This window comes from Leptonychotes weddellii, chromosome 9 (assembly GCF_054177405.1).
Source record: "Leptonychotes weddellii isolate Sample4059 chromosome 9, ASM5417740v2, whole genome shotgun sequence".
In the NCBI taxonomy this organism is placed as follows: domain Eukaryota; kingdom Metazoa; phylum Chordata; class Mammalia; order Carnivora; family Phocidae; genus Leptonychotes; species Leptonychotes weddellii.
The window spans coordinates 102,802,804-102,816,702 of NC_138377.1; the positions used below are offsets into that span (position 1 = coordinate 102,802,804).

At 55.8% G+C, this 13,899-nt stretch overlaps 1 protein-coding gene across 6 annotated transcripts in view; it reads right to left on the reverse strand.

Moving 5' to 3' along the window:
• PSTPIP1 (proline-serine-threonine phosphatase interacting protein 1) overlaps positions 1–13,899 on the reverse strand; it is a 46,267-nt gene that overhangs the window by 23,965 nt on the left and 8,403 nt on the right. For all 6 annotated transcript variants that reach the window (XM_031037863.2, XM_031037862.2, XM_031037860.2 and 3 more), the window contains 2 exons: positions 2,688–2,788; positions 2,248–2,322 (listed from right to left, as the gene is read on the reverse strand). In XM_031037863.2, the coding sequence (XP_030893723.1) occupies positions 2,248–2,322; positions 2,688–2,788 (176 nt within the window). Of the gene's footprint in view, positions 1–2,247; positions 2,323–2,687; positions 2,789–13,899 lie in introns of those variants that run through there.

Consider the following 13,899-nt stretch of genomic DNA (forward strand, 5'->3'; position numbering starts at 1 on the left):
GCGTCTGGGCCATGGGGCCCCTGTGCTGGGTGGGCTGAGCCATGGGGCCTGGCACTCCCGACCTGGGCTCCAGCTCCTCCTTGGTAGGCAGAAAGGCGGACCCTGTCTCTACTCCTTGCTCTCTGGGGCTCTACCCCTGATGCTCCCACCTTGGACGAGGGCTGCCTTCCAGTGACACTGGCCTCCGGCTTTCTAGGCCGGGGAGCGGCTGGGCCTTGAAGGAAATGGTCTAGGTTGCCCGGTCAGACTTCTCAGCCCTAAACTAAGTAGGGAGAGCCCAGTTTATCTGACATACACAGGTGCCTGTAAGACCGGAAAGAACCCCACTGTTGATTGAGCTTTGCCCTGGCCTGGTGCTCTCTGCTTGACACGGGGATGCCAGAGCACCTCCGGGGGGCCACTCCCCTCTCACAGCCCAGCCCAGGACTCAGAGGGGCAGTGACCCCCCACGGCCACACAGTGTAGGAGGCAGGGCAGACCTTGCCCCACTTGGCCTCTTATAGCCGTGTAGGGGATCAGGACCACCCAGAGCGTTGCCCCAGCCACTTCCTAGTCCTGCAGTGGGGCAAGATGCTGTGTCCCTCCCCGCCTTCCCCACTGCCCACCAGGATCCCCTTCCATTTTGTTCTCTCCATCAGTGGCTTCTCCTTCCCTATTTAAGTGCCCAGTGACTCACAGGCTTCTGAGTGTGAGTGTGCCTCACACAGCTTGCCTCCAGCCCGGGTTCCTGTCATGGCCCAGCCTGGAGCACCCTCTCCCCCCCCACACCCAGGAGGTCTCCTCTCTTTCTGGGAAGGTTCTCCTTTTCCATCTGGCTTGGGTGGCCAGCAGGCAGGCAGGGACGCCTCCTGGGTCATACTCCCTCAATCCCTCTTCCCCAGGGAAGACAGAGAAGGGTTCTATCAGACTTTCATTCATTCCTTACCACGTCCTGCACCCTCCTCTGCACCCAGCCTGCATCCAACCCCAGCCCTGCCCTGTTTATCTGTACCACAGCCCACTGGAGTGGGCAGATGAGAACCCAACTCAACTTGTCCCCACTCACACGGTTCACAAAGGCCAAGAGGGGACTGGAGCTCATGCATTCTTACTTCCAGAGCTGTGTTCATGCTTTCTGCGCCCAGTCACAGACCTTTGGGCATTGAGCATGAAGCTCCCCTGGCCCATACCACTTCTTGACCTTCTTCTAGCTCTCCCCATGTCTTCTCTGGCTCCAGTTTGGAAGCAGGAATGAGCCAGGGTCCCCTGTGTCTTTAGAACACCCAGAGAATGTTGTATATTCAGGGTGTTCAAATGAGGGAACTAGGTGCCAGGTTTCGGAGCTCACAGGCTTTGGGGCCACTTTTGTTGAGCAGAGCCAGACGCGGACAGGCTTGACCTCCGGGGGAGCAGGGGCAAGGCTCAGGGTTGCTATGGCAGCTGCAGGCTCCACAGGTCGGCGCTCCTGGGTAGGAGGTCCTGGCCCCGGGGGCGGGGGGGCAGGGCAGAGTCCACACCTTCCCAAGGCAGCCCCTCTATGCCACTGTTAGAAAATTCTTCAGCTGCCCTCACATCGTCCCGCTCTCCCTGTCTGCTGCCCCACCCCCCACTCTGCACACAGGGACCCAGGCCTCAGGACTGCAGAAGACCCCTGCTTCACAGCAGCAACGATCCCCATTGCCTCCCCTCCGAGCCAGGCCTGAGCCGAGCCTCTGGACTCAATTAATCCTTTGAGGAAGGTTGTGTTATCATTCCGCTCTCTGTCGAGGAAATGGAGGCAGGGAGAGCATCAGGGAGCAGCCTGACCCAGCTGATGATCACACAGCAGACGGGTAAGGACGTGATACTGGAGCCCGGGCATGGCCCCTCCCGCCACTGTCCCTGGTCACACCTCTGTCCTTGAGGCCCAGGCTACGCCAAGGCTACACGGGGCGCGGGCCACCAGGGGAGGGCCTGTCACCTGGCTCTCAGGACGAGGGCAGAGGTGCTGCTGGCCGTGCTACAAACGCCTGAGGACAGATGTCCTCTGTCCCCTGCCCAGAGCCTTCCTGGCACTCAGACAGCAGGGCCCCCCACCCCCGAACCTGACCTCACCCAGAATGCCCCGTCCCCAAGAGAGTTGTCCTCCAGGCATCTCCGCCCTGCAGCCATCCAGACCCTTCCTGGCCCTCCCCGCTCCACCCCCTGCCAGGAAGTCCTAAACCCTGTTGACAGGCCCAGAAAGCACCTGGCGAAGGAGGAGGGAGCCCAGGGCATGGGACCTCTTACTTGATCTCTGTCTGGCCGCCTGCCTTCCGGGCGATCTGCACCAGCTCCTTGCCATAGCGCTCCTCTGCTTGGGCCCTGCAGGAACAAAGCGCGGGCCCTGTGTCCCCACTTCCGCTGGCTGCGGGCCCTGGATGTCTGTGCTGCAAACTGAGGGCCCACCCACTCGGCCTCTGGGGGCCGGCGGGCCCTGCAGCCTCCTCCTTGAGAAGGTTAAGCCCCCAGCCCTTCTTTGAAATAAATGTTGGCCAAATGCCTGCACATTTGAGGGGACATCAGATTCTTGGCCCACTGGGGGGAGGCCCTGGCTGGGAAAAGTAGGGAAGTCACCCTCCCGAATCTTCAGAGCAGGGGGTGTCCCAACAGCAGCTTGGCTGAGTGGGCGGGGCCTGCTGCTTCCACAGCCCACTCCCCCTCCTGGCCCCCTCCCGGGTCTGGCTCACCTCTGCCTCAGCAGTTCCTCCACGTCCTTGCACATCTTCCTGCCATCCAGCAGTCTCTGCAGCAGCACCTCATAGCCTGTGTGGGCCGTGAAGTCCCTGCACTGGAACACGGGACAGAGGGGTGCGTGAGTGTGGGTGGGGCAAGGACCCCACTGCCGCCTCCAGGGAAAGTCTCTCTCCAGCCGCTGGGGCCTGACCTGCCTGTCCGCCTCCAGGCCCCACTCAGGGACAGGCTCTGGGGTTTCAGGAGCCGGCTTCACGCTGGCACTCAGTGGGGCCCCCGTCCGTGGATGCGCCAGGTGTGGAAGCCCTACGCGCCATGAGAGCGCCCAGTCCAGGACGCAGCAACTCCAACACAAGGTGGCCGTGGGAAGGGCCACCTCCAAGGCCCAGTGATGACAGCCTTACAGGGTGCCCAGCTCAGCTTGCTCCTGTCACAGTCCCAATAACCCTATTATCTCCATCATCCAAGGGAGCAAACTGGGGCACAGGTGGGGGAGGCTTGACCGCACAGGCCCGGCCTTGAACCCAGGCTGTCTGGCTTGAGTCCATGCTCTCCACCTCAACACCACATGGCCTCCTGCAACAACAGCACCAAGTGGTGTTTCTTGATTGACAACTGTGTGTCAGCTGCCGTGCCACACTCTGTGTGTGGGCTCAGGTGACCTTCTTGTCCCCACCGGGTCAGGTGGGCCTTGAGAGCGACTTCCAGGAGGCGCACACACCCTAACACATGCCTAGGATCCCTGGCACATGCCCAGCACCCTAGGGCCAGCCCTTAAGCAGGACCGTGGGGAAAGGGGTATTTGGGAGAAGTCTCCCAGACACGACTGCCCCTCTGCTGCCTGGCACTTGCTCAGCCCATCCTGGCGCTCCTGGCCAACAGCATTCTCCCTTCTCAGCCCTGTAAGGGATTCTGAGCTGCTGGTGCTAGAGCTGGGGGACGGAGGTAGTACTTAAAGGGCCTCCTAGGGCCTCCCCTGGGGCTAGGGAGTTGTGTTGGGGCCAGGCTGCACACAGGGCTAACTGGCAGGGGAGGGAGATGGAGAAAGTGGTGAAACATGATGCTGACAGCAGGGCCTTCCTGCGTCTCTGACCCAAGCCTGGCTCCCGCACCCATGCCTGAGGAAGGACCCCCAGCCCCCACCCTCTGGGATGCTGGGCCAGGCGAGCCCTGAATTTCAGCACCTAGTTTGTCTTCTTTTCCATCCCCATGCACCCCCAAAGCCTCGGAGACTGGAGAAAGGGTCCTTGCTTTCCTGAGCACACATACCACAATCCCATCTCAGACCTCAGCGAATCAGTGGGGCCACAACTTGGGGGAGGCAAGTCAAGCCCATCTTAGGGTCAAGAGCTGATGGTGCACCTTTCCCCATCCATGCCTCTCCTCAAATGCTGTGTATGGGTATGTAGGGAGAGGCAGGAGAGGAGTCTAAATCCAGGAGAGCTTCCCACAAGAAGAGGCATTTGAGCCAGGTTCTAGGAGAGAAGATGTTGTTCTTCAAGGTCTAAGTAGAATCAGACATGGTAGGAAGGGCAGAGATTCCACAGATTGCCTCAACTGGCCCTATGCCAGGTCCAGCCCTCCCTCAGCAAACTCAAAATAGTGAAATCTCCAGGCCTGTAGGATACCTAGGACTCCAAGCTTATTCCCTCCTCCATAAGCATCCCTAGAAATTCCTGAGGCCCAGGCTCAGCTGCCCACAGGGTGTCAAGCAGTATGTGTGGGCCCTGGCTGGCTATTCAAGGCCCCAGCAGAAGGAAGTCGTCCCCAGAACCCCTGCCAGCCTGTCCGGGGTCAGGCGTCACCCCCACATCTGGGCTGGTGTGGTTGGGCCAGGCTTGCATTTCTGTGGCTTTTGTGAGTGGCCATTCGCCCACTAACCAGCCAGCAGACCAGGGCTTTCCGCCTCTCAGTCCCTGCCCTCCCTCCAAACCCCCCTGGCAGAAGGTTGTGACAGATGGGGAGGGAGAGGAATCCGGAGCCTCAGCCTCCTGCCCTCTCCCCACGAGGGAGGCACTCTGAGCTGGCTACCAGCATTCAGGGCCCAGGGCCACAGACCAGCAAACTAGGAAGCATCTTGTCCAGTGCCCGTCAGTCCTCAGGGAAGCTGAGGCCCAGAGAAGGGAAGGACCTACTTCAGGAAACACGGGCAGAGGCAGGACAAGCATGTGGGCTTGCAGGGGACCTGTCACTGCTCCCCGGAGCCTCTGGGAGAGCTGGCGTAGCCCACCCCTGCAGCTCTGCTCTCCCCTCCTAGGCCCCCACCTGGCCCCAGCTCTCCAGGGGAGCCCCTCCGTCCTTACTGAGACGCCCAGACTGGAAAGACAAGCAAAACCAAACCTACGTTGGCCATTATGTAGGAGGCAGAAGGCAGCAAGGGGCCCTGCAGGCTGTGTCCCCAGGAGCTCAAGTCCCCAAAGTGCAGCAGGCTCAAGAATGGTGTTCAGCCTCTGCTCAGTGGCGTCAGCAACCGCTGTGGCCAAGTGAGCCATGGTCACAAGCGATGAGACTGTTCTGAGGAAGTGCCTGGCTCCCTAGGGGCTGCTCCCTCCCAGCGCTGCACCCCTCCCCCAGCCTGCACCCTCCTCCTCACCCCTACCCGACCACCTCCTCCTCCAGGGAATGGGTTCTGACTCATTACCCAGAGTTGGGCAGAGTCTGCTCAGGCTGCTGTTGAGGAAATGAATGAGCCAATCATTCAATTAAATAATCAATCAGTTCTGTAAGTTCACAGTCCAAGGCCCGGCCCGCATATCACCCCTGCGGCGGGGCGGGGGGGGGGGGGGGGGGGGGGGCTGGCCTTCCTTCCCAGCACCCCCCCCCAGCTCCACCCTCTAAGTGCCAAGCACTCGCTGCCAGTCCCCCTCCTTTACTGACTCACATTTCCACAATGCAGAAGCTACCAGGCAGGGCCTCACCCCTCCTCTGTCTACCCACAGCCTCTGTTGCCTGAAACCCACCCATGGCCTTCATCTTAGTGAAATTATGGGGTCTACCAGCCACACACTGGGAACATCACAGCAGTTTTCTTTTTTTTTTTTTTTTAAGATTTTATTTATTTATTTGAGAGAGAGAGAGGGCGCACAACGGGGGGTGGGGCAGAGGGAGAGGGAGAAGCAAACTCCCTGCCACCGGGAAACCCGATGCAGAGCTTGATCCCAGGACCCTGAGATCAGGACCTGTGCCAAAGGCAGATGCTTAACCAACTGAGCCACCCAGGCGCCCCATCACAGCAGTTTTCTTATTAAAAATGCCTCCCACCCACAGACGTAAGGACAGGGATGAGGAAACCCAAAGAGGGGAAGTGACTACCCAAGTTTCTCTCAAATGGTAAGGGTCAGAATCTGGGCTATGAACCCAGGTCTGCCTGTCCCCCAGCCCACATACCTACATCAGTGATTCAAGAGATAACCAGCACCGTTTTTCATTTTGAAACATCAAAAAATAATTTTAAAAAATTACTTTTGAAAATGATTACTCAAATTCTTTCCAGCTTAGATCAAAGCTGTATTTTGGGCTATCATCCAGTTACCATGGATTCACAGAGACCAGCTCTGTGCCCAGGCTGGGTCAGAGGAACTCTCCCCTGGAGAGGGGCCATGCTGGCTCCGCAGATGTACACCCTGGGAAGCAGCAGGCAGCCAGAAGCCGGGCCTGCGCCCGGCGGCACCCAGAACAATCCACCCTGGGGGAGGGTGCCAGGTGCTGAGAAGCTACGGTCCCCTCCTTTGGGAGGCCTGCTCAAGCCAGATGTGGGAGCCCAGGCCTCGCCATCACGCTGGATCGGGCCTCCACCCAGGGAGGCCCGATCAGGACAGCAGGATGTCTCCTGAGGCTCTAGAAGGAAATGCTCAGGAAAGCTCTGAGCAGGTAGAAGCATACTCCTGCCTCAGCCTTCAGGCAGTGTTGGGAAGGCCTGGGTGTCCCCGGCTGCCCAGGGACAGCCCAGCTGCTTCCTTCTCTACGCAGGTCTACGTGGCAGCCATCGCCCAGGCCTGTGCCCTGGCCCTGGCCCTGCCGTGCCCCCACTGGGTGGATAGAAAAACAGCCTTTGTACCCGCCACCACTTCTCCCTTTTCCTACCCATATCACTCTTGGTGGCTTCAGGGGCTAGACCACAGAGACCAGGGCCTGAGTATGGCATTTCTCTTCGTGGGACTTGGTTTCCTCATCAAAGAAGTGGGGGCAGAGGCCAACCTCTCCCCTGGCCCTGACAACCCGCTCCTCTAGGGCACAGCCCCCTCGGGGCAGACTGCGGCTGCCGAGTCGGGACGGTGCCCAGGCCGCGTCTCAGAGACCGTGCAGACTCCGGCAGACTAGCTGTGGGTCATGACCCCTGGTCATTCTCCCTCTGCCAGTGAAATGGGCCCAGCAGTTCCCACCACCTGAGGAGCAATGAAATGATGTGCACAGCTGAGAACAGTGAACAGAGATCATAGCATGCCCGGGGTCCAGTATGAGGCTGAGGATTATTTACCCCCATTTTACAGGTGAGGAAAATGGAATGCAGGGAGGTCACCTAACGTGCCCAGGGCACAGGCGGGATTTGAATCCAGCTCTCACAGGCCAAGAGCTTAACTCTTCACCTACCAATCTCGTGCCTCTCTGCAACCCCCCAAGCTCAGTGGCTGCTCAGCAAGGGGTACTCCCCAGGCCCTGCCCTGTCCCGGCCTGCCTGCCACCAGCCCCACCAGGCAGAGGCGTAAGAGGGGTTGGCATGCCCAGGAATCGGCAGACATTCTTCCTGGGGACCAAGTGAAGGGCTGTGGAAGGTAGCTGGGAAGAGCTGTCCTGTGACTTGCTGCTCACGAGAACTACCTGACAGGGAGGGAGGATCCCCCACTTGGGGCCCCATGGAGCGGAGGGCTCAGAAGCGGACAGCTGCAGGGAGCAGAGCAGGGGGATTCTCGGGGGGATGTGGTCAGCAGAGAACCCAGAAGAGAAAGAGCTACCCCCCGGGCCTCTGCCCCCTGCTACGCCATCAGCAGCTCCCAGAGCTCCAGGGAAATAAGACCTTTCACCCCTTTAGAGTCACTGACCCCGCACCCCATCCCGTCTGAGGAGACACCATAAGCAGGGGTTATGGGGAGAACATGGCAAGTGAAGAAATGGACCCCGTCCTTTCCCCATCGTAGGCTTCCCATGTGGAGTCGGGAGACTGGGAGTGTTCAACTGAACAAGAGAGAAATTCTGATAGGAGGTTGAACTGGATGAGTATACCGAGACTAGAAAAGGACTAGGAAAAGCTCTAACACAAAGGCCCAGGAGTGGGGAGGGGAGACCTAACAGTGGCTTTAGAAGGTAGAAGAAAGAAAAATTCAGTTGCCAGCTTGCACCCTACCAGGCTCAAAAACCATTTTGTAAAATGTTAACCATTTTTGTTGAAAGCCTTTCTAATGTCTGACATGCTCTTGGATTGATGGGCTCTTCATTCTTTAGCCTTAGGGGAAAAAAAAAATCACCTTTTATCAGTGGGAGAGGGGACAGAACAGGAGACTAGACTCACTCTTCTCACCCCAGATGCCCCGGAAGCCCAGGGCAGTAGTCCGAGCAGGCGTTCGGGGCCACACGATCCCAGTTTCACAGAAGGGACCTCTGCAGCCAGCGTGCCTCCCGTGGCCAGCTTCCTGGCAGCAGGTTACTGTTGCTTGTCTTCAGTGGACTGAGAAACCGAAGGGTGAAGATTATCAGGAAACTGAACTCTCCAGAAAGCAGCTCCCTGAAGGCGGGAAGTGGGTCTGTTTCCCTGCTGGGTCCCAGAGCCCAGCATCTGCAGTGCAAACACATTGGACGAGTGCCAAATAAATGTCTCAGGGAGGCCCTCAAGAGGATGTGGTTTTACAACTGCTGGCTCTGGAGATGTCCCGTGGAGGGGACCAGATCATTGGCTTGCGTTTCAGTGACTCATTACCCAACACCTTTACTAGCCAGACAGACTCATCCCCTCTACTTCTTAAAGCAGTATTATTGTCCCCATTGTACAGGTAAGGAAACTGAGGCTCAGGGTGGCTCAGTCCATGAGTGGCAGCCAGGCTCTTTTCAATGCCCTACAGCTACTACCCCACAGTGAGGCTCATCTCTACCATTCTTAATTGGCAAATTGAGGAAGGCAAAGGACCAAAAACCCAAGTGTGGCTTGGATGGGTGGATGGATAGATGGATGACCAGAGACTTCTGTAAGCAAGCTAGTTGCTTCCCTAGAGTATCCAGGGGCAGGTGGGTGAAGAGAGGGTCCCAAGCCCAGGTGCTTGAGAAATCGTTGAGGCCTGCAGGCCTTTGTGGGGCCATCAGGAGCAGAGGGAGTGTCTGTGGCTGGTGTCCCCAGAGGCCCAAGCCAGGACTCTCACGGGTAGAGGGAGGGAGGCCAACTCCAGATCAGCACAAGCAAGGGCCTCCCAAGACCAACCCAGGTGGTCCCAGATACGGCTGCACAGGGTCAGCTGCCTCAGCAGGTAGAGAACGCCCCCTCACAGGTCAGGGATTCAGCAGGGAGGGTGAGCTGACCCAAGGATTGGAGGGGTCCCTGCATAAGCAGATAACTGTGGGGTGATTTACAGCTTTTCTAAGATGGCTCAGAGTAGGTGCCAGAGGGAGAGAGCAAAGAAGGCAAAGACTGGACTTTTATTTTAAAGAAAAAAAGCACATTGAATGCAATTCGATGAGTGAATCTGGGTTCAGCTGGGCTGACAGGAGCTTGAGCTTAGAAATGAGTTTCCAGAGGATTCCATCTCTCCCCTGAGCCCCAGCCTCCCCAGAGCCTTCAGGGGCCCCCCACCCAAGCAGTCAAGCAGCAGGGCCTCTGAGATATCCAGGCGGTCACCCTGAGCCCTCCAGGGGCCTGTCAAAGCCCTGGGAACTTTCAGAGCCTCCCAGGAATCCCCCATCACCAGGTGTGGGGGGCAACACTGGCACCAGAAGAGGACCTACTGTGGGAGGGGGCGCTATTGTTGGAGGAAAGCCAGGATGAGAGAGGTTATGTAACTTGTCCAGGCCCAATTGTGTGGGCGGGCCTGCCTTTCAACCAGAATCAGTCTGGTTTGAAAGTTTTGTTCTTTTAGTTAGAGCTCCTCGGATTAGCAGGAAGGAAAGGTCTCCTACCGCACTCCCCTCCCCCAGGCTGTGAAGCCCTGCCCACTTCCCCTGCGCTCTCTCTAGTCTTAAAGGCCCAGCTCAACCCCCACGCCCCCTTCTCCCTCCTGCTTTATGAAACCAAAACGTGTAGAAAAAGTAGAACAGGGGAGGGACAGGGAGTGAACACCAGTCCAGGCAGAGGCCTGCAGGTGGGAATGAGCCCCTGAGATTCAGGAGACACCTCCGAGTGGTCCTGGTGAGACCTGAGGGGTGCTGGAGCAGGTGTCTGAAGAGGTCGCATGAGGCCAGCTGCAGGAGAGCCTCAGGAGCAGGTGTGGGGCCTTCCCAGGAGGTAAGGGGAACCAGAGTTCCCTTTCACGTTCCAAGTTCAGGGGAAGGGAGCTGGGTGGGGTGCAGTATTTAGAGGTCAGGGCTCTAAATACTTTGTTACCTCTAATCCTCAGAACCCCCTGGAATGTCAGGGCTGTGCCATAATTACTGCCCCACGTTACAGATGAGCACCTGAGAGTCAGCGAGGTGCATGACCTGCTTGGGCCACACGGTTCCTTTCCACCGCCCCCACCAACCTGATCTGGTAGCAGGGGCTCCCTTGATCTAGCCCTGGGTGGAGCAGGAAGCAGATGCCAGTGGGAAAGGGTGGGTAAGGGAAGCAGTGGGACGTGGAGGAAAGGAGGGAGCTGAGCCACTCCAGACCCTCAGCCCCGGAGGAGACTAACCCCTTCAGCAAGGACAGGCACTGTCCAGCCCCTGCCCGTGGCCGGCCACACGGGGCTCCTTGCCACACAGTCGTCAGCTTGTGGGTGACCAGCCAGAGACTAGAGGCTGGCAACAAAGGTCCACCTACTCTCCCTGCACATCCTGTTCCCCAAGTGTCACCGCTCCCACACTGCCTACACCTGCCAGGGGAGGCCCCACGGAACCCCACCCCAGGAGGAAGTCCAGGTAGCAGAATGTGGCAAGAGCTCAGGCATTGGTTTCTAGTCCTGGCCAGTTGCATGGGCACAGTCAGTGTGACCGTGGGCAAGTCACTTAACCTCCCGAGCAAGAGTCCCTCCTCTGTAAAATGAATGTGAACCTGTGGCCCACCGCTGGGCTCTGAGGACTAAATGGAGGAGCCCAGCAACGGGCACCTGACACTGAATGAGTTCCTGGAAAATGGTGCCCACTGTAATGAGTACATATTAAGTCAAAGAAAGGAAATAAAAAAGGAGAGCTAGGTTTGAATCTGGGCTGTAACTCTTATTTGGACTGGTTGCTTCCAATCCCTCAGACTCAATTTTTTTTGAATTTGTAAAATGGGAAGAATGATTGGACCATGTGCCCTCATAGGACTGACGTGGGGTGTCTTTCTTTGTGGCTGTGAACTGCTCCTCCCTTGGGCTTGAGACTTGCTCAAGAGACAGAGATGGAGCCCTGGAGCTGCAGAGCTCGCATTGCCACACCCTTTCCTGAAAGCAGGGACAGACCCTTGCCACCTCTGGAGAAAGCCCTTTGGCCTCCTCTGCCGGCCTTGGCAGATTCCGGGTCTCAGAGCCGACCCTGGGCTCTGGGTGCGAGCTGGGCCCCTGCACTTGCAGGGGGTCTGCACAGGGGGCTCCTTGCCCCTACGAGGCCATTAACGTGCATGTTGCCACGTCTCTATCTTCTAACCACAGACATCAATTTAATACAGACAAGGGGCCAGAGGCTCAGAGAATGGAGGGACTCACCAGGGCCACACTGTGAATGAAGTAGAATCAAAGCAGGGCATTGGGTTCTAAAGGCAGTGTGAGAGACAAAGATGGCACTCTCCAAGGAAGGGTTCTGTGTTGGAGGCTGGGAAATTGCTTTACCCTGCCCAACACAGCCAGTGTGCATCTGGCATAGAGCCACACTGCAGGAAATAGAGCAAGATGCCACCCCCTAGACCCTGTAGCGCTGGGCTACCTGAGGGACCCCTGGGCGATCTGAGACCATACGCTGGTTAACTTTCCCTGGAAAGGCCGGGGCCAGAAGTCCCGATTTTCATAGGCCCCTCAGGTCCAGGCAGGCCAAGACCAGGGCAGACATAAGTTCCCTGCAGGATCTTCCCATGATCCACTGAGGAAGTTGGTGACCCGGCCTATGGGCCGATGCTCCTTAAGAGTGAGAGCCGGTGGGACCTCAAGGAAGCCCAGGAAGCCGGGAGGTGGAACAACTACAGACAGGATCTCGCCATCTGTGTGCTCGCGTCTGTAATGATGGTCATTCCGACATGGAAGGGGATGGAAATTGACCCTGGAGTCAAAGGAGCGAATGTGGCTGATGTCAGAACCCAGGAAAACCAGATTCTCCCAGGAGGGTGTTTCCCCAGTGTGCCCAGGCTGGGAGAGTTATAGAAGGTTTGTCCGAGACTGGTGGCCAGTCCAGGCTGGGCAGCCACAGGAAGGTTCAAACCTCAGCTTCCTCACATATAAAATGGGAACAATAGAAACACTTCCACTCAGGACCTCAAATAGCCAATGATGTTGAAAAAGAACAAAGTTGAAAGACTCACACTTCCTGATTTCAAAACTTACTACAAAGTTAGAGTACTTTAAATAGTGTGGTACTGGCATAAGGACAGACATAGAGACCAATGGAAGAGAATAGAGAGCCCAGAAATAAACACATACATGATTTTCAACAAAGATGTCAAGATCATTCAATGGGGAAAGGACAGTCTTTTCGACAAATAGTGCCGGGAAACTGGATATCCACATGCAAAGGAATGAAGTTGGACCCATTCCTTATACTGTATACAAAAATTAACTCAAAAATGGATCAATGATCTAAATGTAAGAGCTAAAACCATAAAACTCTGAAAATAAAACAGGGGAAAAACCTCAAGATACTGACTTTGGTAATGATTTCTTGGATTTGACACCAAAAAGCACAGTTAACAAAAGAAAAAATAGATAAATTAGATTTTTGTCAAAATGAAAAACTTTTATGCATCAAAAGACACTAACAAGAGAATAACAAGACAATCCACAGGTTGAGAGAAAATATTTGCAAATCATATATATGATAAGGGATTCATATCCAGAATATATAAAGAAACACAGCAAACACAAATGATTCCAAATGGCTAATAAGCACACGAAAAGATGCCCAACATCATTAGTCATTAGGGCAATACAAATCAAAACCACAGTGAGACACCACTTCATGCCCAGTAGGCTGGCTGTAATTAAAACACACATGGGCACACAAGCGCGTGCACATGCACACTCACACACACACACACACACAGGTATTGGTGAAGATGTGGAGAAATCAGAACTCTCGTGCATTGCTGATGGGGATGGAAGTGAAGCAGCTGCTGGGGAGCGTGGGCTAGCCTTCTAAGCTAGTTAAACGTAGGATCACCGTATGATTCAGTAATTCCACTTCTAGGCAAATACCCCAAAGACCTAAAAGCAGGGATTCAAACAGAATCCCAGAACACTCATGTTCATAGCAGCATTATTCACAATATTCAAAAGGAGGAAACAACCCAAGAGTCCATTAACAGATGAATGGGTAAACAAAATGGGATATATACAGAGAATGGAATATTGTTTAGCCACAAAAAGAAATGAAATTCTGATGTCTGTTGAAACACGATGAACCTTTCCTTTTAAGGATTTTATTTATTTGAAAGAGAGAGAGAGAACAAGTGGAGGGGAGGGGCAGAGGGAGAGGGAGAGGCAGGCTTCCCGCTGAGCATGGGGCTTGATCCACCCCAGGGCCGTGGGATCATGACCCAAGCTGAAGGCAGATGCTTAACCAACTGCACCACCCAGACGCCCCAAAACATGGATGAACCTGAAAGACATGCTAAGTGAAAGAAGCCAGACACAAAAGAACAAATATTGTATGATTCCACTTCTATGAGGTTGCTAGCATAGGCAGATTCATGGAAAGTAGAATAGAAGTAGGAGATGAGGGGAGGGAGGTGAGGAGTTAGTGTTTAATGGGTACAGAGTTTCTGCTAGGGATGATGAAAAGTTCTGGAAATAGTAGCGATGGTTGTGCAACATTGTGAACGTACTTAATGCCGCTGAATCACACATTTAAAAATGGTTAAAGTGGGGTGCCTGGGTGGCTCAGTTGGTTGAGCGACTGCCTTCGGCT